This window comes from Panulirus ornatus, chromosome 37, assembly GCF_036320965.1.
Source record: "Panulirus ornatus isolate Po-2019 chromosome 37, ASM3632096v1, whole genome shotgun sequence".
NCBI lineage: Eukaryota > Metazoa > Arthropoda > Malacostraca > Decapoda > Palinuridae > Panulirus > Panulirus ornatus.
In genome coordinates, this window is record NC_092260.1 from 28794745 (window position 1) to 28819724 (window position 24980).

At 36.9% G+C, this 24980-nt stretch overlaps 2 protein-coding genes across 4 annotated transcripts in view; one reads left to right on the plus strand and one right to left on the minus strand.

Moving 5' to 3' along the window:
• Positions 1 to 328, minus strand: part of BHD (folliculin) — a 79458-nt gene extending 79130 nt beyond the window's left edge. Inside the window, exon 1 of one of the 2 annotated variants that reach the window (XM_071684104.1) lies at positions 190 to 328. The gene's annotated coding sequence lies outside the window, so the exon portion shown is untranslated. The remainder of the gene's footprint in view (positions 1 to 189) is intronic. The other variant, XM_071684107.1, reaches the window with a different exon arrangement.
• mrj (DnaJ heat shock protein family (Hsp40) member B6 mrj) lies at positions 214 to 16893 on the plus strand. 2 transcript variants are annotated; one of them, XM_071684112.1, is made up of 3 exons: positions 214 to 353; positions 8609 to 8809; positions 12032 to 16893. In XM_071684112.1, the coding sequence occupies exons 2-3, from the start codon at positions 8621 to 8623 to the stop codon at positions 12632 to 12634; spliced, it is 792 nt and encodes a 263-aa protein (XP_071540213.1). In that variant the 5' UTR covers positions 214 to 353; positions 8609 to 8620; the 3' UTR covers positions 12635 to 16893. The 2 variants fall into 2 exon arrangements, with proteins under 2 accessions (XP_071540213.1, XP_071540212.1); XM_071684111.1 differs by having other exon boundaries at positions 341 to 618.
• Positions 16894 to 24980: the final 8087 nt, after the last annotated feature.

Genomic DNA, 24980 nt, shown 5'->3' on the forward strand with positions numbered 1-24980 from the left:
TAACGAGTCTGGGTGACTGTCCCATCATGACGATATTCTAGTATTATCTTTGGACTAAACATGTCAAGTTTTGGTGCAAAGTGGCGAATATTTAAAACAGGTACTTTGTAAGAAATAATATTAACACTTACCTTCACAGTCACAGAATACAGCTTCATTCACGAGCAATATGTGAAACAAATAACTTACTTTGCAGAGCAGGAATCAGGAAGAAAATACGCAGTTGTAGCAAGCGACTTGTGGCAACCACAGAGGCGGCTTCCCACTACCTGTGCTGCTGTGCTCCCCCGCTCAGCTGTTCTCCACAACCCTGCCAAAACATTACAAATTACGGGGATCCAGCACTGGATTAAGTGAGTACAGTGTCTTAACAGTGCACACTTAAGTCGCTATTTTCTGTTCCTAATGGTGGGAAAGAAACCCAATTTAGACCGTAGTCACTAAACAATGCGGAATACTTCGATTTTTTAGCTGAGCTAAAGCTCACCCTGCTTGGGTGAGCTCCAGCCAAGATCGTCCAGGGAATGGTGCCAACTTCTTCAAGTTTGCTGATTTTAACATGCTGTGGAGTGCAGTTGCCGTCCCAGAGTGAACGGAAAGGAGTGCGCCATGAAGCAAGTGAGAAAGATTTTGTCTTGATAGAAACGAGACAGTTATGTTTTCAAAAGTTTTGTTGTGTTGTGTTGTACTCAGCACTTTCATATAAATTGCATCAGAAAATAAGTTAATTCATCTTCTAACGTAGATTTCTTCCGGTCACGGATTCATCCTTTGCTGGTCTACTCGTTTTCATTGGTGCTGATTTTCAGAGGTTACATGAAGTTGGTATTTCAAGTGCTCTAAGTGAAAAAAAAATTGCTTTGAAATTATTACCTCAGTGGGTAGAATTGAAAGTCCATCTCCGGATTCCAAGTCTAATAAAGATGGATAATTATAGAATTTGGTGTAAGGAAACTGGAATTAAGCATTTTGTGCTTTGCAAGTAATGTAATTAATCATGGTGGTGTCTGGATCCAGGTTTGTTAAGATATTCTGTATAATCAGCTTTTGCACCTATATTATTAAGCATTAGGTAGATTGCAAGTATAGAATTTCAACAAATTTGAAAGTTTCTTGGTTGAAGAGAGATGCAGAATTTCATTATAGGTACTTTACCATGAAAGGTTAGCTTCTTTGGCATATAACTGGCCATTCATAGTGTATTTGCGAAGGATTTGATCGGGCTTTGTAATATAGGTTCTCAAACTCAAAAAAATCTAAGTGAGTGTTGTGAATATTTCTTTTCATCATTTGAATGGAGGATATCAAATGGTATTGGGCAGTTAGATTTGCCAACAAAGCCAACAAATATATTGGTATTTGTTGGTTGTATGCTATTGTGATGGCATTATATTGTTTCCCTTGCATCACTTTATTATTGCATATAGTTACTATTGTCCACGTCGAATTTTCATTTTGGCAGGTTAGTGTTTGAGTCCCTTGGTTTAGGGGTAGGTAGCTAACCCTGTAAGCCAAAGTTCACCGAGATAACCGGAAATTCAAGAGGTTTGCTGTAATTTTGAAGTACATCTTTAATGCTGTACTTAACCCATTTGACTAACAACAGCAGTTAATTGCATTTCTGTGTATATTAAGATTTAATAAGTGATAACATAATGTGACTCTAACTCTATAAGAATCACTTGTAGTTTGGGTCGCAATTTTAATCTAATACCACCCCTTATTTGTGCTCTTCTGGGGAGCCAAATAATTGCTTTTTTGACATAATGTATCTTTTCAATAATATTGGTACTATGTCATCTTAACACCTTGAGATTGCTGTAGAACTATCAACGTATTGTGAAGTGTGCTTGAAACAATCACTCAAAGAAATTCTTAGAATATTTGCAGAAGCAAGTTTTTATTTTGATATAATTTTAGATAGAAGCTTGTTTATATCATTCTATTATCGGTGTATTTCTCAATTCTTACCCATTTCACTTGTAATTTGATAGTTAACTGTATTTTGGTGTTTAGGTAGAACCAGTGGGTAAAATTGATTGATGCCTTTTTTTGCTCTGAAGTACAGAAAGGGAATGGGTAATAAGAGGTTTCCAATGACCTCATGGACATGGTGAATATAAAATTGGTATATGGATTAATGCTGTTTGCAAAACGTTTGAGGAAAAGTGGAAGTAAAGGAAAGAATGTGTGCATATTACTGAATAACTGACTGATACCAATATTTTAGCAAAGTAACTTCTGATATTTCATTATTTTTGCTTTGTCATTTTCAAAAACACCCTCTTTTCTTTCCTTGGAAAATAAACATAACGGGTAAGTGAACGAATGGTTACCAATGCAGTAATGGTTGAAGTGACACTTCATGATTGTTTCTCGGTAATTAATGAGTGTATTGAAGCCTCTGCTTTTGGTTTAAACTTAATAGATTTGGTTTTATAAATTTGCTCTCGAAGGTGCCCAAAATTCATGCGTTATGTGTACATCACTGGTAAAGTGATGCACATTACACTTTACATGCATCTCTGAAGTGTGGGAGCTAATTAAGTCTTGTACATTATCATGTTTTTTTGTTTTTGGTATCTTTTATGATTTTGATGAAGGTATTTTCCTTTTCATACTGTCTTCAGTGAAGTCAAATAATTTGTAAAATTCCTCAAATTAAGACTGACAGAATCATTCATGGATTTTGTGTTTAGTGCTTATTAGCCAGCCAAACCCAATTAAAGCAGTCCTAACCTTACCTAATCTAATTAACTAAACCAACACCTTATTTAGCTGAACCGAACCCTAACATAAAGTTGTGGACTAACCAGCTGTAGGGGCTGAAGTGTTGGCCAGCTGCCTCACCTGATTGGCGAGGTATCATGATATTTGCACCTTTAGGTGCAAAATCACATTCTTTTTACATTTTATAAAGAAGAGGGATTTTTGGGTTGTGGTAGCATGTTCATCTTTAGTTTGGGTTTCTCATGATTTTGTTTTCTGTCATGGCATGGGCTAAAGCATGTCCCATTCATAGCGAGCGAGGGTGAAAGGTTTGAAAAGCGAGTATGAGTACGGTACTGTATCAGTTTAGGGATGCCACAGAGATGACATCTGTTTTGGTAGAAATGCATATCAGTAGAGCCCGTACACCTATAGAAGTTATTTAGGCTGTATTGTTCAGCATTTTTTTTTTCTAACTAAACACATGCAGTGGATGAGTGCAATAGATATCAGGGAAAAGGTAGAATTGATTAAATTAAATTATACGAAACTTAAAAATTGAGACCTTACAAAATACTTCATGTAACATAATCTGGCTGCTGAGATGGTTAGTAGAATATGCTGGTAGCAGTATTATTGTGATGAGATACTGACTGCATGACATGGCTTCTCAGGAGGCTGGGCATTAGATCTATCAACTTTCTGTATCTTTTGCAACTACTGCATGATATAAGATTGATATTTTGCAGAAATCGTGTGTGTTTGGTATTACTAACTAACTGAAAATACATGGTGATCTCAGCCACCGTGGAAGTTAGGTGATTTTGCACAGGTTCTGTGATTTCTGCAATGTTTCATCTATTTTTTATGATATTCTCACTTTTTCCCAAACCCTCACAGCCCTCCCGTAATTTCATATTCATTATCATAGGATAAGAATGATGCTTCAAATGATGCAGAGCTGGCTGAAATCGTAGGAAGAAACTGAAAATATTTGCTCTTTACTTTATCTAGTTTAATGCAAATGTCAGATTGAAAAGAGCAAATGTGTTCACTAAGAGAAAGAGAATGAGAATGGGTGTGATGAAGTAAGGGAAAGTGAGTTGTTGAAGCTGAAATCTTAGGCATAAAAGTTGGTAAAGGTTGAAAAAAGATCATTTATGGAGTGAAAGATAATAGAGTATAGGTCATAAGACTGAACCCATACAAGGGTTGATGACATGAGAGAGATGTTGCTCCATCATCAACAATACTGTATTGTGTTGTAAAACAGAGAAACAGAAAAGCCAAAGGAAGAAGCTTTAAAAAGCAATGACAGGCTGACTATGTCAGATGATTTGAACATGTCAAACGCCATATCAAAAGGTTCATCTTTAACGAGAGGAGGGGTCAATAGTTATATACAAGGGAGACAAAATCACTGTAGACCTATGGCTTTGAAAACCGTATTGTTGATCTGAAAGAAAGAAATGAGATTTAAGGAGAGTTTGAAAGACTGGACGTCCTAACGAATTCTGAGCCTAATATTTGAAGCAGTTTCTGGGAAAATGCGCTCTCAGTTTGTCATGGAGACAGTTCTCTTCTTAGATGGAATGTTCCTATGTTGATATTCATATGCAGCTGGGGAAATTGCTGGGTTAGAGAATGTCCAAAGGTCCCTGCTACCCACATCATTTCAGTAAGACATTTGAATTACAAGAACAGGCTAAAAGTCACCAAAGAGTAATTTTGTGGTAGGAAAGCATTGTGACATGATTAGTATGTGCATGCCTAAGGTATGATGGATAATTTCACATGTTCATACCCAAACTTATTCTATAACATAACAAGAGCTGTGGTATATTGTACAATACTGCAGAATTTCCTTTTGAATGCCTTGCCCACTTTTATTAGAAATGTGGTTTTCTTTACAAAGTGCTCATAAATGTATCTACAATGAAGTATGTTTGAGAAAATCACCGAAATATTTTTATATAAAAAGAAAAAAATATTTAATGTTTGTAAAATTTACAAATATTGTTTTGTTCTCCAGTAACCTGTATCATGTTCAGGATATCCTTTTCAAGAATCTGAACTGTAATGTTGAGATACTTGTATGAAGATTCCTCACTGCAGGGATGTCTAGAATTGTAGAGTGTTCTACATAAGAAGAACCTATTCAATAAAAAGGATTCTGAAGAGAATCTGTTTCACATCAAAAACTGTTGAGAATAAGTTACTTCTCGTTGGATTTTAGTAAACCCTGAAACAGTAAGGAAGTGGATTCATGGGTAATATGTAGAATTAAAGAAAATTAAAAGATATAAGTGAATCCAAGATTTGATTATAAGAATACCTGCAGCACCCAAGCAAATGTAGTTTATAAGTATACCCATAATGTATTATAAGTATTCTCATAATGTATGTTATTATTATTACCCATATTTGCCATATGTATTTTAGTATTATTACCCATATTTTCCATATGTATTTTAGTATTATGATGAGAGTGAAGCCATGGCCTCTGTGAGTGAGGGATTTAAGTTAAAGGGGGCTTCAAATTGAGAACAAACCCTGAAAGCATCTTTTTCTCTGCAGCATAATGCTTATCAGTGTTTCAATAGTTCTTCAAAGTTTAAAGTTGGAACACAAGATAAGTGAACTGTTACTTCTGTTTTTGTCTTTTAAGCTATATGATGTTTAAGCTGCATGCTTCCCATATCACTGGGCTTTCAGTCAAGTCATAAGCTGCATTCCTTAAAAGCTGCATTCCTTAAAAGCTGCATACATTATGATCAAGACTTCAAGCATGTAACAGCTTAAGTGATGTAGTGACATGTAAATGGTGCTGTATAGACAAGAAAGTAGAGGTTCGTTTCCCACATCTCTGTAGAGAGGGTGATTTTGTAATGTTGGCTATCTCTGATCATAGTTTGCAGTGACATTATTGATTACTTAGCCTGATGTTGGCCATCTCTGACTTTAGTTTTTTGGTGACATTATTAATTACTAGTCTAATCTGGGCTATCTCTGATCAAAGTTTTGAGTGATAGTATTAATTATTTATCCTAATTAGGAAATCAGGTAGCTTTCAGTGACCTGTTTATTATTCTAGTTACAGCTTTCTAAATAATGATACAGTAATTCAGCACTAGCCACACTTAAAGACATGGACATTACCAAAATGCAAATATTTTATGTTCATCGAGCAAAAACCAATTTTTCCTTTGAATGATAACCTTTCAGAAAGTGCAGGAGACCATGTAAATGCAAATGTAATTCTTTTTTACATACTATATTATTATATAACTTGTCGAGAATTGAATGGAGAAAAACTGGAGGAAGTGAAGTGTTTTAGATATCTGGGAGTGGATTTGGCAGCAAAGGGAACCATGGAAGCGGAAGTGACTCATAGGGTGGGGGAGGGGGGTGAAAGTTCTGGGAATGTTGAAGAATGTGTGGAAGTCGAGAACATTATCTCGTAAAGCAAAAATAGGTATGTTTGAAGGAATAGTGGTTCCAACAATGTTATATGGTTGCGAGGCATGGGCTATAGATAGAGATGTGCGGAGGAGGGTGGATGTGCTGGAAATGAAATGTTTGAGGACAATATGAGGTGTGAGGTGGTTTGATCGAGTAAGTGATGTAAGGGTAAGAGAGATGTGTGGTAATAAAAAGAGTGTGGTTGAGAGAGCAGAAGAGGGTGTTTTGAAATGGTTTGGTCACATGGAGAGAATGAGTAAGGAAAGAATGTGGCCCTTGTTGTCTTTTCCTAGCGCTACCTCACGCACATGCGGGGGTTGTTATTTTATGTTTGGTGAAGTGATGATGGGAATGAATAAAGGCAGACGGTATGAATTATGTATATATGTATATGTCTGTGTATGTTTATATATGCATACGTTGAAATGTATAAGTATGTATATTTGCGTGTGTGGACGTGTATATATATATATATATATATATATATATATATATATATATATATATATATATATATATACATGTGTATGTGGGTGGGTGGGGCCATTCTTTCGTCTATTTCCTTGTGCTACCTCACTAACGCGGGAGACAGCGACACAGTAAAATGAAATATAATAATAATGATAAATAATTATTTCAAGAACCAATATGTAAGCTTTCTGGAGTATATATATTCTTTTGAAAAGTTGAGAATTAAAGGTAAGCAACCACCTTTAGGCTGATAATTTCATTGTACTTTAATATTATTTTCTAGGTATGCTAATGATTAACTGTTTGGACCTGAGAAGATGTTTTTAAATATTTTCATGAATGTTTGGTGACATAAAATTCAAGGTAATATTTGAATGTGAATATTCTTTCTATGTAAATCTAGAGAAGGTGGAGGAAAACTAAAGAAATCAAGTCATTTATGGCAGATGTTGGTTTAAATCTCATGTATGTGGCCTTGGAAACAACTGTCAGGTAGACGTATGGATCCATATGATTGACCAGAGGAACATTTCAGTGTAAAGAAGTGAGGGATAAGGGTATATGGAGGTGCAGATTACTTTGCAGTGGAAGATGTATGGATTTAGATGAAACTATATGATTTGAAGAGATGCATATCAAATATGTAAGCTCCATATTATTAGATATGAAATTATAATGAGATTAGAATTACTATGATAATTGCAGGGATGGAATTATAATGAGATTTTTTAGAATTTCAATAATAATTACAGTGATAGAGAACTATCCAAGTGTTAGATACTTGTAGAGACCTTAAAAAGAACAGAGAAAGTGGATCTGGTCGAGAAGTTTCATGTCAGTGGTGACAGATGGAAAGGTTGGAGATAATGTAGGAGGGTTCTAGATGAGACAATGTAGGAGAGTTCTAGATGAGAATGAAAGAATAAGTAGAATATGATTTGATTGTTCCAAATATTTTCAGTCCGAAGATTTCAAAGATACATGGTATGATTAAAAAGAATGCAGGTTGGCAAATGATATATTTTTGGCAAGGAAAAAAGTGCAGGCTGGCAAATGATATGCTTTTGGCAGGGAAAGATTTGAATTGTAATACAGACAATTTGATTTCCATAAAAGTTAGTGTGATTGTAAGACATTAGATGCATGATGGCCTTGTATTTTAAATGTCATAGGACAGAACAAAGAGGATAAAAGTTTAGAAGTTAAGGAATGAAAGTGTAATGCTTCATTTCCAAGAAAGGCACTGATAATACAGTACAAGGTGAGACTTAGGTGATTTGCAGTTGCATGTATGGTGTATCAGTAGTTGCACTTTATGGAAAGGTTGTGGAAAGGAGGACCGTATGTTGGAATGAAGATTTTAAGAATTTGGTTGGTGAGATAGAGAAAAAACTTAGGGATGAGAATCTGAGTCTTGAGAGTAATGAAATAGTAATGAGTGAAGAGCAAAGAGTGTACACATTATGAAATGTTGAGTAAATACCAGATGTTTATATTTAACTCTTTAACCATTTACTTAGGGTGAATAAAGTGGTTATAGGTGTATACCTTGTATGGGAAATGATATTTTAAAACTTGGCTACCCTACACCAACCCAGCAAGAAGGAGAAACATATACTTTTGCATGATATGATCAGTAATCCACAACTAGAATGAGTACAAATTAATTTTTAAGATTTTAATTCTTAAGCTTTTTGGTGTTGACATAACTGTCATAGTTACCTGTACTCTACAGCGAGCATAAAGAAAAATGGATGTGAAGGATGTTCAGGGTTCTGATTAATATGTTTTTCATGGTTATATTTTAGTCATATTTTCTTTGATTCTTCAGGTATCCCCTGATGATGATACTCTTCTGAAATGTGACCATTGGTTTTCATTTGACCGAGTGTTTTCTGTAGCGAATCTGTATTACCTGTACTTTACACAGTTTTTGTTCATAACTAATATTGATGTTGATCCTCAGAAACATTCCGCTATGGTGGACTATTACAAAATCTTGGAGGTGAGCAGAAATGCCTCCGTTGCAGACATCAAGAAAGCCTACAGACGTCTAGCACTGAAGTGGCATCCAGACAAGAACCCTGACAACCAGGACGAAGCTACAAAGAAATTCAAGGAAATATCAGAAGCATATGAAGTGCTTAGTGATGAAAAGAAGAGAAAGGTAGATTTACAGATGTTTTATGGAAATATTCTGAAGATCTTTGTTTTTTGTTAGGATAGGTTTATGATAACCCTTCTTTTTTCTTGAATACTGAAGTTGTGGAGGTCTTTTTGTCTTTAGTTTCCTCTCTTCCCAGAACTTTTCCACCAATAACCCTTTCTCTGTCCATTTAAGTTTGCTTTCCACTTGGTTGTTCAGGTTATGTGAAAAATGTAGTTACTCTTAGAAAATGTAAGATACCCCAATTGAAAATATATTCATTCATTTAAAGCCTGCCACTATCTGTTGTGCTACCACTATCAGATATATGAAGTACTGCCACCATGTTAGTTTCATAAATTATATTTTCAAGCTTGTATACTAATGGAATAATTATTTTTTTTACCTTGTTATTATTATGATATATTGTGTAAGCAGTTATGACACAAATAGAGCTTCAAATGACACAAATAGAGCTTCAAACTTCAAATTGTAGAGCACTCAGAAAACTATTGTTGATTGCCAAGAAACCATAAACACACAACACCAACACAATGAGACAAAAGATCCTCCTAATACAATCCCAACCTGCTTGGCACTTGATTCTTTGTATCCAGATCACTCTTGAACTAACCACCAAACACTTAATTCAACACACCTGAAGAACCTTCAGACTGAACATTAACAGCTGAATTGCCACACACTCTCCAAAGATAGACATAATGCACCAAATCCACAGCTCCCTATCCATGACCAGTCCTTACAGACCTTTTCATGGTTTACCCCAGGTTCTTCACATGTCTAGTTTAATTCCAATGACAGGATATCAACGCTATTATATTACATCTTTCCAATTCACTTTAAACCCCCCCCCTGCATGTTCAGGCCCATACCTTTTCAACATGCCCAGTGCAGCTTTCTCAGCCACACACCTTTTCTTTTTTTCATTACCACAACTCTCTTTTACCCTTTCATTATGTAATTGATCAAACCACGACAACATATTGTCCTTAAACATTTCATTTCTGACACATCCACTCTCCTTCACTCTACCTTACCTGTAGCCCATGCCTTGCATCTGTATGATATTCTTGGGACTACTATGCCTTCAAACATACCCATTTTTTCCCTTCCAGATAATGTTCACTGTTTCCACACATTCTTTAGAGCTCCCAGAACCATTCTAATTTGTAATGTACCAAAACCACAGCTCCCTATCCATATCCAGGCCCCATAGACCTTTCCATGGTTTACCCTGGATGCTCCACATATCCTGTTTCAGTCCACTGACAGCACATTGATCTCAGGTGTACCTCATCCTTCAAATTCTCTCCCTATCTTGTGCGTACCTTTTGCCCTCTTGCACATTCAGAACCTGATTGCACATCCTTCCATCTCCAGTTTGGTCGCCCTGTTCTCTTTGTCCCCTCCACTTTTGACATATGTATCCTCTTTGTCAACCTTTCCTCTTTCATTCATCATGTGTCCAGTGCATATCAGCACATCCTCTTCAGCTTGGGCAACAATATATGTCTTTTTTTTTTTTTTTTTTTTTTTCCAATACCACACCTCTCTCTTACTCTTTCATTGCTTGATCCGTCAAACCACCTCGCTCCACATATTGTCCTCAAACATTTCATTTCCAAAACATATACCCTTCTCTGCACAGTCTTATCAGTAGCCCATGACTTGTATCTGTTTGATATTATTGAGACTACTATGACATTAGACATACCCATTTTCCCTCCCAGATAATGGTCTCTCCACACATTTTTCGGCACTTCCTGAACCTTTGCTTCCTCACCCACTTTGTGGCAAGCTTCTACTTTGATGGTTCTCTTTGCTGCTGAACCCACTCCCAGATTTTTTCCATTTAGATTTATACCCCCAACTAAAAGTCCCTCAACCCCTGATGAACCTAATGAATTTGCTTTTATTCACTCTCATTCACTTTACTGTTTATATCTGATGTCAGTAGTATAAACCATATTGAGGTTTGTACATTTCCATCTAGTAGACCTGAGTCAACATCATCGTCAGTTGATATGGATCCTTTTGCTTAAAACTTTTTATTTAACTTAACTGTTTTGATTTGCTTCTATATCCAGAAGAATTTGCAAGTTAACTTTCAAATGCTTCATCAAAGTTAAAAAAACAGCACCCATTCTCTTTCCTTGTAGTTGAGTTTTATATAGATGTCTTTATAATGAACTAGTAATTAGAGGAGGTACATGGATTCACAAGATCATTATTTTATTGTACTGCACAACCCCAGGATGCTCTACTTGGAGCTCCTGCATCTACAAGGCTGCACTCCACAAGAGCAGGGAAATGATGGATTCCTTTGGAGTGAGAGGGATATTAACAAGACTGTACATATTTGTGTCCAGTGATGGTACTACCTTGCCAATTGTAACTTCTTGCTTTCAGTGTAACCACTTGCAGATGGAGTTTGATGACTTTAATATGAGTTGTAGTGATTGATAGTGATAAATCTATTCATATATGGTTATGCCATTTTCATATTTATTTTGATATTGAAGGGTGTATATATAAAAGGTAAATGTCTACAGTAATTGAAGTGGAAAAGTATTAACATGTAATAGACCAGTTGTTGGAAATTGTTTATTGTTTTATCTGATTGCCAGTATTGCTGACATTTTGCCTACAAACATAGGCTCTCCTTGTCACTCATGATGCTTGACAACATGTAAATCACAAAACTCATTCTTCATAACTGTTGACTATCCTGCAGTGAGTGCTGTGTTTTAGCCTTGCCTTTTGGCAAAATGGTTGGAGCAATAGATAGAAGTAGTAGGTTAGGAACATTAGACAGGATTATTTGGTAGAAGTAATTAGCAGGAACATTTGGTGGGTCCATTAGGTAGAAGTAGTAGATTGTAACATTAAACAGGGACATCAGGTAGATATTAGGTAGAAGTTGGTAGGAACACTAGGTGGGAGCCTGTGAAAACTGTCGTAGAGATGCTCTTTGCCAGTGGCTTGTAAGGGTAAGGCACTTAAGGCTAAGAAGCAGCACTAGAGTTCACCAGTTATGGAGACTTTTGCCATGGCTAGTCCCTTGAGGGATTTCCTAAAGGGAATGGTTATCAGAGATATAGATAAGTAGATAGTTTATCTAATTGTGTCAGCAGTGTACAGGACTAAGAATATTTATCTAGTGTTTGGATGTTAATGTATTAAAAAAAAGGGTTTGATTTATTGTTGTTTTTTTATTTCCAGATTTATGACCAGTTTGGTGCAGAAGGTCTTCAAACTGGTGGTGGTCCTGGACCCACAAGGCCACGATCGTCTCGATCGGCACGACATTACCGATTTGATGAGGATGTTGATTATACGTTCCCCACATTTACATTTAGAGATCCTGAAGAAGTGTTCCGGGAATTCTTTGGAGGAGATCCTTTTGCAGAATTGTTTGGCTTCAACCCCTTTGATCCGCTTGGGCATAACGTCAACCGCCGTCGTCGACAGAATAGACAGCGAGGGGGCCCAAATCATGGAGCAGCAGCACAGCCTATTAACTCGATTAGCAGCAGGTTCTTCCCTCCTTTCGGCTCATTTTTTGGTCCATCTGTGTTTTCGTCATTCTCAGGTCTTGAAGGAATTGAAAGTGGTGGTGGCTTTACTTCCTTCTCATCTCAAACATTTTCCAATTTTGGAGGTCCTGGCATGAAGCGCTCATCGACTTCCACCAAGTTTGTTAATGGGAAGAAAATTACGACGAAGAGGGTTTCTGAAGGTGGCCAGGAAACGGTTATGACCTTTGAAAATGATGTTCTCAAGTCCAAAACAGTAAATGGTGTACCGCAAGCCTTACAGTATTAGGGTGAAAGACAGTTACGCACAAGACTGTGAAATGTGCAATGAAATTTTAACCAAATCTTGAGAGATTGGAAAGATAATGACATTTACAGACTGAGCTAACCTCTTGTGTTCTTGTCTTTGTAAGAATGATTATTTTGTTCAGATGATGTGGAAGTCAGTTAAGGTTGATGAAAGGATGTAGAGTTTACTTTGTGTTTTAAGTTATTTCTTCTTTGTGCAGATATAAATAGACATGCTACTCCAACTTTTCTGTACAGCTGTAACTGTGTATGGTAAACCAACAAACCAATAGTACTTAAAAATGGGTTGGCTTTTCACACAAGTAATTATTAGTTTACAACATTCGTATTTTACATTTGAACTAAATGTGAATAAGAGAATTGTTCCAAGGAGAGAGATGCAGTGGAAGGACATGATGTTAGAGCAGTTTGCCGGCACTATCTGTTCCTATAGCATCATGTTTTTCCCTGTAAAACTTGACAGACTATCCCTGAATTTATGTTCTCCTAGGACATTTCTACACACACACACACACACACATATATATATATATATATATATATATATATATATATATATATATATATATATACATGGAGCAGATATTTTTTGGAAAAGTATTTCATAAGGGTATCTTTTCAAGAATTTAAGAATTAACACGTAATCTAGATTACATTGAAATTATTTTTGCTGTCTTCTGAAGGAAGAGATAGGAATTATGGCTTTTATAAGATGTTATTGTCATGATGCCTCCTTTTTTCTAGATTGGAATGTCATGCTGACCTTTAGTGCACTAATTTCCTGTTATTAACTTTGAAGACTAGTGGTATGGTTCAAGGCATCACATGATGTTTGGTATGTGAAACACAGGTTTTTATTGTAGATTACTTGAAATCTATGATATCCTTTGTTTTGCACAAATTTGTGTAATCCATGTTCTGTTGCTCAGGAGGAGCATTTTATTTCAAATGTGATAATTTTTGTTTTTAAAAGTACTGTGAGAGAACTAATATTAGTCATATAAGTAGCTTCCTCAGACACAGTAGGCATAAGATTTGACAGTCATTGTTCAAGTTAGGCAATAGCACTGCTTAGTATAAAATGTTTACATACCTGCAACTTTAACCAGTTGATAGTGGTGCTGTTTGCAGATGGAACTGAATAGGCAAGTGATTTATTCAGTTAAGGATAAGGCATCAGATCCTGTCCAACTGTGAATGTAAATGGCACTAAGTATATAGGACTTGAGCACCTTGGGATATAGTTCATGATTTGGAGTCACCAAGATTGGTTAAAAAGGAGGATATTAATCCTCAGTCATATTGTATGAACATTCATGATTATCTTTAAGTCGGCTGTTTAGAGATGAGAATGTTGCTCTTCCAAATGGTGGAGCTTAGTCTGCTAACTTTCCTGTAGGAAGCTTTAGGGAAAATGCCTTAAAGATTATATCTTCCATGTCCATAGTTGTTATGGACACCTATTAAAGGGGTAGGATGTTAAGGTAGGGACCCCACCCTCAGAAAAAGTGATTACTACTTTATTACAGTTAGAAATGGCTGTGGATGTTTTGCCTGCAATTTCCTTTAACAAGTCTAATGCATTTGATCCATAGAGTTGGGAAGAGATATGATGATAAACTGAATGTCTTTGTAACATATGTATCTTGTGTTAAAGGGGATCTGGAATATGCTGTTAGATAAAAAATCAGCCAGGGTTTTTCAAGGCTGTTACTTCTCTATCACTCCTTTTTCTTTCATACTTGTTCACTGTTTCCCCTCATAAGTGAAGTGGCACCAGAAGCAGATGAAGAAAAGGCCTCACTTGCTCACATCCATTCTTTAGCTGTCATGTGTAATGCACTCCTTTTATTCGTAGTATTTCTTTTTCTTGCCTGTTTTCAGTTTCCTGTTTAAGTGAGGGTTAAGAATATGTGAAAGGAGGAAGTTGAGATATGTCTCTATAAACACTGCACTGGAGTGGCCCTCTGCCAGTGTCCTGTTAAGGGTGAGGCACTAAAGGCTAAGAAACAGCACTGGAGTATACTAGTTATGGAGACTATGTTGCCCTGGTCACCCACTTGAGGGAGTTCCAGTTGGAAAAGGCATCAGAGATATAGATAGATAGTGTAAGGAACAGGTGAAGAAATGACCTCATTTGCTCACATCCACTCTTTACCTGTTGTGTGTAATGCATTGAAACCAGAGCCCCATATACACAACCAGGCCCCACAGACCTTTTTATGGTTTATATTGTTTTTTATCCTTTCATGTGTTTGCCATTTCCTGCATTAGCAAGGTAGAACCAGGAACAAGAATTGGCCTCGTTTGCTCATATCCATTCTCTAGCTGTCATTATATAATGCATTGAAACCAGAGCCCCATATTCACAATCAGGCCCTACAGACATTTCCTTGATTATTTAATTATTATTATTACTATAATCATTGCATTTCAGGAAATGCAAAATATTTTCATATGTGGAATTTTTGATAATGCTGGATTTCCTACTTCAGTGTTTAATGTTTGGAGATCCTAATCCTTATAGGTATTAACATGAGTATGGAAAGTAATGTTTAACTTAGATATTGGTTGAGGGTTTTTGTATATGAATTAAGAGGCTGTATGCACCTCATTACTACAAGTAAAAATATTGGAATTACAGATGATAGACTGATAGGTTTTGTGTCATTAGGGAAAATTTTTAGTGGATATTCCCAACCAGGTGTATACTTGAATTGCAAAATATAGAAGAAAAGTGAGTTATCTCTAGGGTTTTCACATTCAGTTGTTTTCTTCAGCATGTCTGCAGTTGCTGATATTTGTTTATGTGTAAATGAATATTGTCTTAAGGTTAAGTAAGCAGTATTCTTAGGGAAAATTATATGGTGTAATCTCTATTTTTAAACATGATCTTTGTGATTGCGGTGATAACATAGATTAATTTTGTAAGTAGCTGACAGTGGGCTATTTATAATTGAAATTAATGTATGGTATTAGCATGCTGATCTTGTTGCATGTTGAACCATGAGCTAGAGCAGGATGTTCAGTACGTGTTGTAAAGACTGCTATATCAAAGCATCGGTAAAAGAGCATTGCACTTACCAAAGATAAAGGATATGTGTTGCTTGTGTTGTGTGAATCAAAATATTTGAGTGATCTCATATTTCCAGAAATTTTTTTCTTTCGTCTCCTATGAACAGAATAGGGAAACTGGTATAATTTTTTCAGGCAGCAGCATCTTTAGTAGTGTAGGTTATACCTGTGTGCAGGTGAGACATTATGATCCACAGTACTTGTTATTTTAAAGCAGTGTACAAGTTTCTACTTATGTTGTCTTGAAGAGAAAGTTTTCATCATTGGGTTTGGCCTACCTGTTCAGTAACATGTTGGCAGGCTAAAGTTTTGTAAGTTTTGTATTTAAGCAGATTCAAATCCTATTTCACATGTTATTTATGTATTTAAGCAAATCCTTTTTCTTGATGCCATATCTGACTATATTGTGTATGCCTTATTCTGCAGCCAAGCAGTATGGCACTCTATACTGTTCAGGAAATTTGCAAAATTGCCATTTAATTCATACATGTCTGAGGGTTAATTTATACCTCTGAAAATATTTTTTTTCTAAGACATTTGGTCATTAGATTGCAACAGTTTAATGCTGATGTTATTTACAGAAAGACTGAATAGTTGTCATTGATAGGTTTTTAGCTCTACAGTTTTCCAAATAATGTTTATTGGGATACATTTTAGAAAAAAATAGGCAGTTCACTACACAATGTACTTACTGCCATACTAACACATATGCATTCTGGCATCACTCATGCTTTATAACATAATGCTATATTTGTCACAGGAGCATATTGAATCAAGAAAAACGAAAGACTTCAAGAAAGCATTTTAAGAGATCAGTCTTAAATAGGCAAGTGATCAGCATATGTACCAGTGTTATCTTTCTATGTATGACAAGTTTATACCCATTCCTTTTGTCATGAAAATAGCATATATTTTTTTTTATGAACTCTTCTTGGATTTTAAACAATCGGCTACTGTGTCTGCAAAATTCTAGTTATTAGTAAGGAGTTGGACTTGATACAGAGGTTGAAGTAAAGATTAGACAGCACGGACAATTTATACTGCACTTGCAAGGTACCCAAAGATAACTAAAGATCTTTCAAGATAGCTTAACCTTGCTTTGATTGTATATGTAATATTTATGTAAACTATAAATAATAAAGTGTTTATTATCTTTACCTAAAACTATATTTTTTTAACAGTACTTGTAACTTTTATATAGTTGTATGTGTTAATCCCCGGTATTTTTTTTTGCATGTAAATTTGATGGAGTACCGAAACCTAAATAAAGAGCAGTGAAAACTATTTTCGGAAGACAGTAAGGATAAGTTTAGAAATTATGCGAAACAGTAGGATAAGCTAATTGCCGTCAGTAGTGAAGGCTTTTGGAAGGATTTTTTATACATTGCAGAGAGGTTGGGTCATGGTAAGCTAACGGTGATTACAAAGTTATCTGGACTGCAAGGGTACGACATTATTGAAAGGCGTAAAAGTTTTATTTTTATTGAGAACATAGACAAAACTAACGTGGTGCATAATAGCTGCAAATGCATGTTGTACAATGTTATGTAATGGTGTGTCGTGTGAATTGGAGACATCTGCCCATTGCCATCTTGAAGTACAGGTTTAAAAAGTCGAACCATTCAGTCATCTATGAATGCCGATGTTTGCGAAACTTTTCATCTAGAAGTAGATAAATCCAATGAAAAAGTACTGCAAATGATGAATATCGGTATAAATGTTTGACCCATTGGTGCCAATGTTGGCAAAATACTGGTCGACTATTGTGAGAATATAACCCCTGTATGAGGTAATTTGCCCCATTTTCCCCCATCACTAGACAGTTAGTAAGTCGAAATTGGTCAAGGTTTGAAGATGAGGGGAAAGGTAGGTGAATAAGTGGTATTTAGCGGAACTCTAAAAATCATGAAAACTTATAGATATCTAACTTGCCTAATCCCAGAAAATGAACGCCTGTTGTGTTTATTTCTTTAATTGTCGGCAGCTTACCAGCAGTGGGTATCTTCTTGAAGAATACGGACTTGAAATAAATGAGATCCTTATTGCATAAAAAGATCTACCATGAAAATTTTCATGTGAATATGAATCGTCTATTTTGTTTAATTTCTGTGATAATTATGTACCACAACATTAAAAAACAAAGTATACGATTCCATATATGAAATATTTATGATAGATTTATGCACTAATTGAGTTTTCCCTATTAGTTGAAAATTTGTTTTAAGCACTTATTCTTCACTGCGATGCTTTGGTGGGGAAACCAACGCAGTAATGATAAAAAGATTTGTGACACGTTTGCTATACAAAATCATTCTCGGCAACCAAGGAAAGTTGGGTAAGATTTCCGAAGGTTGATTAGTAGACATGATTTATGCTTTCACATTAACCGCACACTATTATTTTCCCTCATCTTAAGTGCCTTGCCCTCTTAGTGTTTTTGACCACTGCTGGGTATGACCATTGTTGGCGCATGGCCGAGTGTTCTGTTCTTGCTCTCCGCAGTCTTTTACATTAAGGAAACTTGATATATGTAGCGAGCGCCAGCAGGAGTCACTTGAACCGTCATGAACCAAATTGCGCAAAGAATTTTCATAAGAGATTTGCTTTGATGGACATTGTTGTTTATCAGTGTTATTTTTAGGAAGAACGATAATTGATTTCCATATTGACTTGATGTACATAGTCTTTATAACATCTTAGGTTCATCGTTCTTCAGTGGTGTATGAATGAACAAACTTGAAACTAACCCTAAATGAAGTATTTAACTGGGAAAGCCCTCCGCTTAAACGAGAAAAAGCAAAGTAAGGGTATATTGTGTAGTGCAAGGTAGGCTGAAATTGGTTCCACTTTCATATATGAGAGAAATACAAATACCTGTGCCAAGACTGTTCTATATCACAACATAAGGATGAGGTATGCCAAGGCAGCAGGTTTGGATGGTATTGCAGTGGAATTTATTAAAAAAGGGGGTGACTGTATTGTTGACTGGTTGGTAAGGTTATTTAATGTATGTATGACTCATGGTGAGGTGCCTGAGGATTGGCGGAATGCGTGCATAGTGCCATTGTACAAAGGCAAAGGGGATAAGAGTGAGTGCTCAAATTACAGAGGTATAAGTTTGTTGAGTATTCCTGGTAAATTATATGGGAGGGTATTAATTGAGAGGGTGAAGGCATATACAGAGCATCAGATTGGGGAAGAGCAGTGTGGTTTCAGAAGTGGTAGAGGATGTGTGGATCAGGTGTTTGCTTTGAAGAATGTATGTGAGAAATACTTAGAAAAGCAAATGGATTTGTATGTAGCATTTATGGATCTGGAGAAGGCATATGATAGAGTTGATAGAGATGCTCTGTGGAAGGTATTAAGTATATATGGTGTGGGAGGAAAGTTGTTAGAAGCAGTGAAAAGTTTTTATCGAGGATGTAAGGCATGTGTACGTGTAGGAAGAGAGGAAAGTGATTGGTTCTCAGTGAATGTAGGTTTGCGGCAGGGGTGTGTGATGTCTCCATGGTTGTTTAATTTGTTTATGGATGGGGTTGTTAGGGAGGTAAATGCAAGAGTTTTGGAAAGAGGGGCAAGTATGAAGTCTGTTGGGGATGAGAGAGCTTGGGAAGTGAGTCAGTTGTTGTTCGCTGATGACACAGCGCTGGTGGCTGCTTCATGTGTGAAACTGCAGAAGCTGGTGACTGAGTTTGGTAAAGTGTGTGGAAGAAGAAAGTTAAGAGTAAATGTGAATAAGAGCAAGGTTATTAGGTACAGTAGGGTTGAGGGTCAAGTCAATTGGGAGGTGAGTTTGAATGGAGAAAAACTGGAGGAAGTGAAGTGTTTTAGATATCTGGGAGTGGATCTGGCAGCGGATGGGACCATGGAAGCGGGAGTGGATCATAGGGTGGGGGAGGGGGCGAAAATTCTGGGGGCCTTGAAGAATGTGTGGAAGTCGAGAACATTATCTCGGAAAGCAAAAATGGGTATGTTTGAGGGAATAGTGGTTCCAACAATGTTGTATGGTCGCGAGGCGTGGGCTATGGATAGAGTTGTGCGCAGGAGGATGGATGTGCTGGAAATGAGATGTTTGAGGACAGTGTGTGGTGTGAGGTGGTTTGATCGAGTGAGTAACGTAAGGGTAAGAGAGATGTGTGGAAATAGAAAGAGCGTGGTTGAGAGAGCAGAGGAGGGTGTTTTGAAGTGGTTTGGGCACATGGAGAGGATGAGTGAGGAAAGATTGACCAAGAGGATATATGTGTCGGAGGTGGAGGGAACAAGGAGAAGAGGGAGACCAAATTGGAGGTGGAAAGATGGAGTGAAAAAGATTTTGTGTGATCGGGGCCTGAACATGCAGGAGGGTGAAAGGAGGGCAAGGAATAGAGTGAATTGGAGCGATGTGGTATACCGAGGCTGACGTGCTGTCAGTGGATTGAATCAAGGCATGTGAAGCGTCTGGGGTAAACCATGGAAAGCTGTGTAGGTATGTATATTTGCGTGTGTGGACGTATGTATATACATGTGTATGGGGGGGGGTTGGGCCATTTCTTTCGTCTGTTTCCTTGCGCTACCTCGCAAACGCGGGAGACAGCGACAAAGTATAAAAAAAAAAGATATATATATATATATATATATATATATATATATATATATATATATATATATATATATATCTTTCATACTATTCGCCATATATTTATATATATATATATATATATATATATATATATATATATATATATATATATATATATATATATATATATATATATATCATGTTGAGATGAGAAGAGTGTCTAACCGCATCGAGTGTTTCACGCAGGAGCGATAACGTATGTCCAAGATATCAATTATGGTCCTGAAGGACTTCGGTAGACATGCATGTTATTCCTACAAAGGTAATACATGACTAGTTTGTGTGTAACTGTAGTCAGTCACTCTGAGGCTGCTAATTCACACATAGATATTTAAATTAGCAAGGAATGACACTGAATTTGTAAAGCATGTGGTTGACCTTGGGAAGTTGCATGTGCCATTACCCTAAGTTTTCAGAGATTTCTTGACTAAGTGTTGGGTAACTAAATATAGTTTTCCAGACTTTGAGTCCCATTTCTGCAGACGCATTTCCTCAGGAATCTAGATGATTACATATTGTTACACAGAAATACAGATCCAAGGTCCAAGTGAGGTGGTTTAGCCTTAACAATTCAGAAAGATGCAATCATAAAAGCAGTATCAGATAATGATAGCAAAGCAAAGGTTGTCTCCCTACCCTTCAGCAACGGAAAACGGGTAGAAAAAGCTACCTTGCATGATCAATATGCCTGAAGGAAATTCTTATAGGAAAGTCATAAGGTCGAGTGAACTTGAATATGTCATGCATCCCATCACTTTCTCTTATAAAGATAATAGGATTACCATGTCTGTATTAAAGATGTGGAGGTATGATACAATGATTCCTTGTTCCCTTACGTGTAAGGCAGACCACGCGGGTTAATCAGTGTTGGTAAATTACATCAGCATGACCAAACCGAGATCAGTGGTTGAGAGGGTACCATAGTAAACCACATTACGATGATTGATTAAAAGAAATATTCAGTACCAAAGAGTGAGTGACATGATGATCAAGCCAAATGTTGAAGATATTAAGTGTTGCTCTGAATAGCATGTCCTGGAAGCTTATTCCATGCTTCAGTGATGTTGGTATGAGAAATATTTCGTGCAATCCAGATTAACTCGGTGACTTCCAAATTCTAGTCCTGGAACGAACGTAAAGAAATTTCAATATGATTGTTGAACCCTTTAAGTACTTTAAAACATTATGTTAAACTGCTTCGGAGCCACTTGCCAAGAGAGAACAAATGCTCGCACTTCGTCCACAATTGTATGGCTTGTTACGTTGGGAAGGAATCAATTTAGTTGCTCTTCGCTGTGTATTTCCACCGAAGAATATCCTCAATTAGGTGGGGGCCCACAACCGCATTTCGTTTTCTAGCTAGGGGTCTACCTTGACTTAGGTATAGTGGCAACATCATATCCTTGATTTTGTAAGAAGGCTTCTGCTACTCAACACACAATTTGTTTTATTGGTAGCATCGTTATAATGCTGGGAGAAGTTGAATTTGTGGCCCACCAGTTCGTAATTGAATTTCTTGTTAACTTTGGTACTTGTAACAGCTGACATTTATTGACATGAAATGGCATTTGCCATTTTCTAGATCATTCAGTTATTTTATCTACGTCCTTTTGTAATCTTAGCCTATCTTCATATACTGTGACATTGCTGCTCTTTGTGTCATGTGCAAATTTGGACACTTAAGTTATTCAGCCCTACATCAGTATTATTACTATGAATGATGAAAAGTTTAGACCTTAGGAAAGACTTCTAGGGGATCCCATTAGTTACGGGTGACAACGTGACGATTCGCCGTTTACTACGACACTAACCTGCATCTTTGTAATGAGTACCTACTCTCACGTCCTTATAATGATTATCTTCTGTGACTAGCACCACTATAATGGGTACCCTCTCTAACGTTTCTTTGTAACGTGCTTTGCCATAATAAATACCTACTCTAACAAGCATCCCTATAATGGTTACTCAAACATGCACCGCAGTAAAGAGTACTGACTTATATACTAATATGCGAACTTATAATGAGTATCTTTTTTAACATGCAACCTTCTAATGAGTACCGTTTATAACATACACTCCAATAATGAGCAGTTACTTTCACGTACACCGTCTACAATGTGCACCTTCACTGGCGTGTCGGCTGTCAGAGAATGTTCACCCTGACATGTACCCCTCCATCGAGAAACTTTCAGATGTACCTTCAGGTAGCCATTACAAACATTAAAATGCGAAGTAGTTAACTCTAACTCTAAAATACACCCCTTAATCATCCTGTGCACAGGTGTACAAACCCCAGCAATTATCTACTCCACTATCAAACCGTTGCTGTCATCTGCAAATGGCACGTTTGCAATCGCAAAGAAAAAAAGTTTTGTTTAGATTTCTCATTCCGAAAGAAATTACCAGGAAGCAGCAATTATTTGAATATATTGAAACAAATTAAAGTGATTTGCTATTCTTAGTTTTTTCTTTTTCTGTGTGTAAATGGCACAGCCATCAGGGCTCCACTGGTGAGAATGGGAAGGGATGAGAGGGACTGATTTTCTCATCGAGACGGCATAGTGGCACCAAAATTCACCATTGTGGCCATTGTCTGCCTGACCGCCCACAAGCAAAGGTTCTTCGGAAGAATATGATTTCACTCGACTGCTCTAGATATTACCAATACTGAAACCTTTAAAAAAAAATTCTCTTAGAACTAAAACTTTATTTTCGAATTACCGATATTGTTGGTACCGGTTGAAGTTTTATGTTTTTAGAACTGCTTTGCAAAAGTAACGCTTGGGAAGAGGTTTCACATAGGGCTTAATATCATTTGGATATAATTTTACTGCCAATGTACCTGATGCTTTGAAATGCAGATATCTTTTTCTTATAAAACGGTAAACTCTAATGAACATTTGCGATGAACAACGGAACATTCTGGTATCATGCATTCTTTATATCCTGTTCATTTTCTTCTGTTATCACTGTTTACGAGATACAGATGAAAAGGACCGAAAAGATATACCGTATATATTGGTGTATACGAGTTTCTAAGACCAAATTTTAGGCAGAAAATTGGGGGTCGACCTATACATGGGTGATAGTTTCGATAGGTTGAAGTACGTGCATGATGGGAAGGGCTAGGAGCAACTTTTAGCTACAGACATGAAAAATATTTACCAGTTACTGCCAGTAAACAATGGAAACGTAGGACATGTACCAACTAGTAATGAAAAGCTGTGCAGTGCCTTCAGCAGATGAAGCTCACCAACTTACAGTAGGCTACCCTACCTTCCAATGTTTTCCTTGTCATCGTCTTCAGCACCAAACAGCCCCTCCCAGTCCTCTCCTTGAACACATGGTCATATGGGTCAACACCATCATCAGCCATAGGATCATTGATATCTTCATCCTCGATCACACCGTCATTAGCCTCATAATCCCACAAGTCATCTGTTCTATCAAGATCATTCGAACTCCCACATGTCTTAGAAGATTACACCACAATTTCTGGTTTGATTGTATCCCAGGGATCTGCAATCCATTTACATAATGTTGGCAATGATGGAGCTTGGATGTTGCCTCCCTTTGTCTTATCTCCTTCCATCATCCAGTTGTTGTTCCAATTCACTCTTATCGCATCTTTGAATGGTTTGTTTATGGAAACATCCAGTGGTTGAACAAGACTTGTTAATCCACCAGGAATTACAGCTATACCACTGTTTTCCTTCCTGATTCCAGCAGTAACACTGTCAACAACATGTGACTGAGACATATTCCAAACATGAAGACTTTTGCGCAGTACCTCGTCGAAAGTTCCAGACTTATTTTTCTGCCATATTTGTATGCCGGCGCCTTTATCCATCCATTCTTTCTCGTGCACGTGCATGATTATGCCTTAGGGAAACTTTTGCTTTGGAATTGTGTTTTCTTTTTTAATATTACCATAGACGTCAGCTTTGTGCCGTCAGCCAGACTCATATGATAGCGCAACTCTGAATCTTGATTTTTCAAGTCTATCAGTTTCAACTAAAACTTTTTTTCACCAACTTTGCTCACTGTTTGACTGACTGCCATATCAAAATCCATTGGCGTTTCATCCATGTTTCCAATACACTAAAGTCTACATGCGTTCTTTTTTCGGTGTTTGATAATGAAATTCAATAACCATGTCATCAAGTTCTTGTGTAAGACGCTGTGATGTTTTCATTCTCCGTCTCAGCACAAAATGATTTCTTTTCATAAATCTTGTGAACTAACCATGGATCTCCTTGAAATCTGTGATGCCTAATTTCCTTGCTAGTTTCAAGGCAAAGATTCAAATTGATCGTTGGGAAACACCATATCCAACCTGTCGGTTTTCACTGACACACTTTGCCACTTCAACTTCCAACTCTGGCCACTTGTTACACATTCCTCTGTTAGCTCATTTGTTTTTCGGCATATGCTTAAGTTGTGCAGAGAGCTTTTTCCAGTCTAAATTTTTTTTCGGATGCCTTAAGTTCCCTTGCTGCTACACAGTTGGTAGTCTTGTGTATGTTCGAACAGGTTTGGATTTGTCTTGCTTAGTCCAGAGCACAGCTCTTCGATCCCAGATTCTTGTCAAACATCATTCTCAACTTCAATCGGAAAATGTTTAGCTAAATCT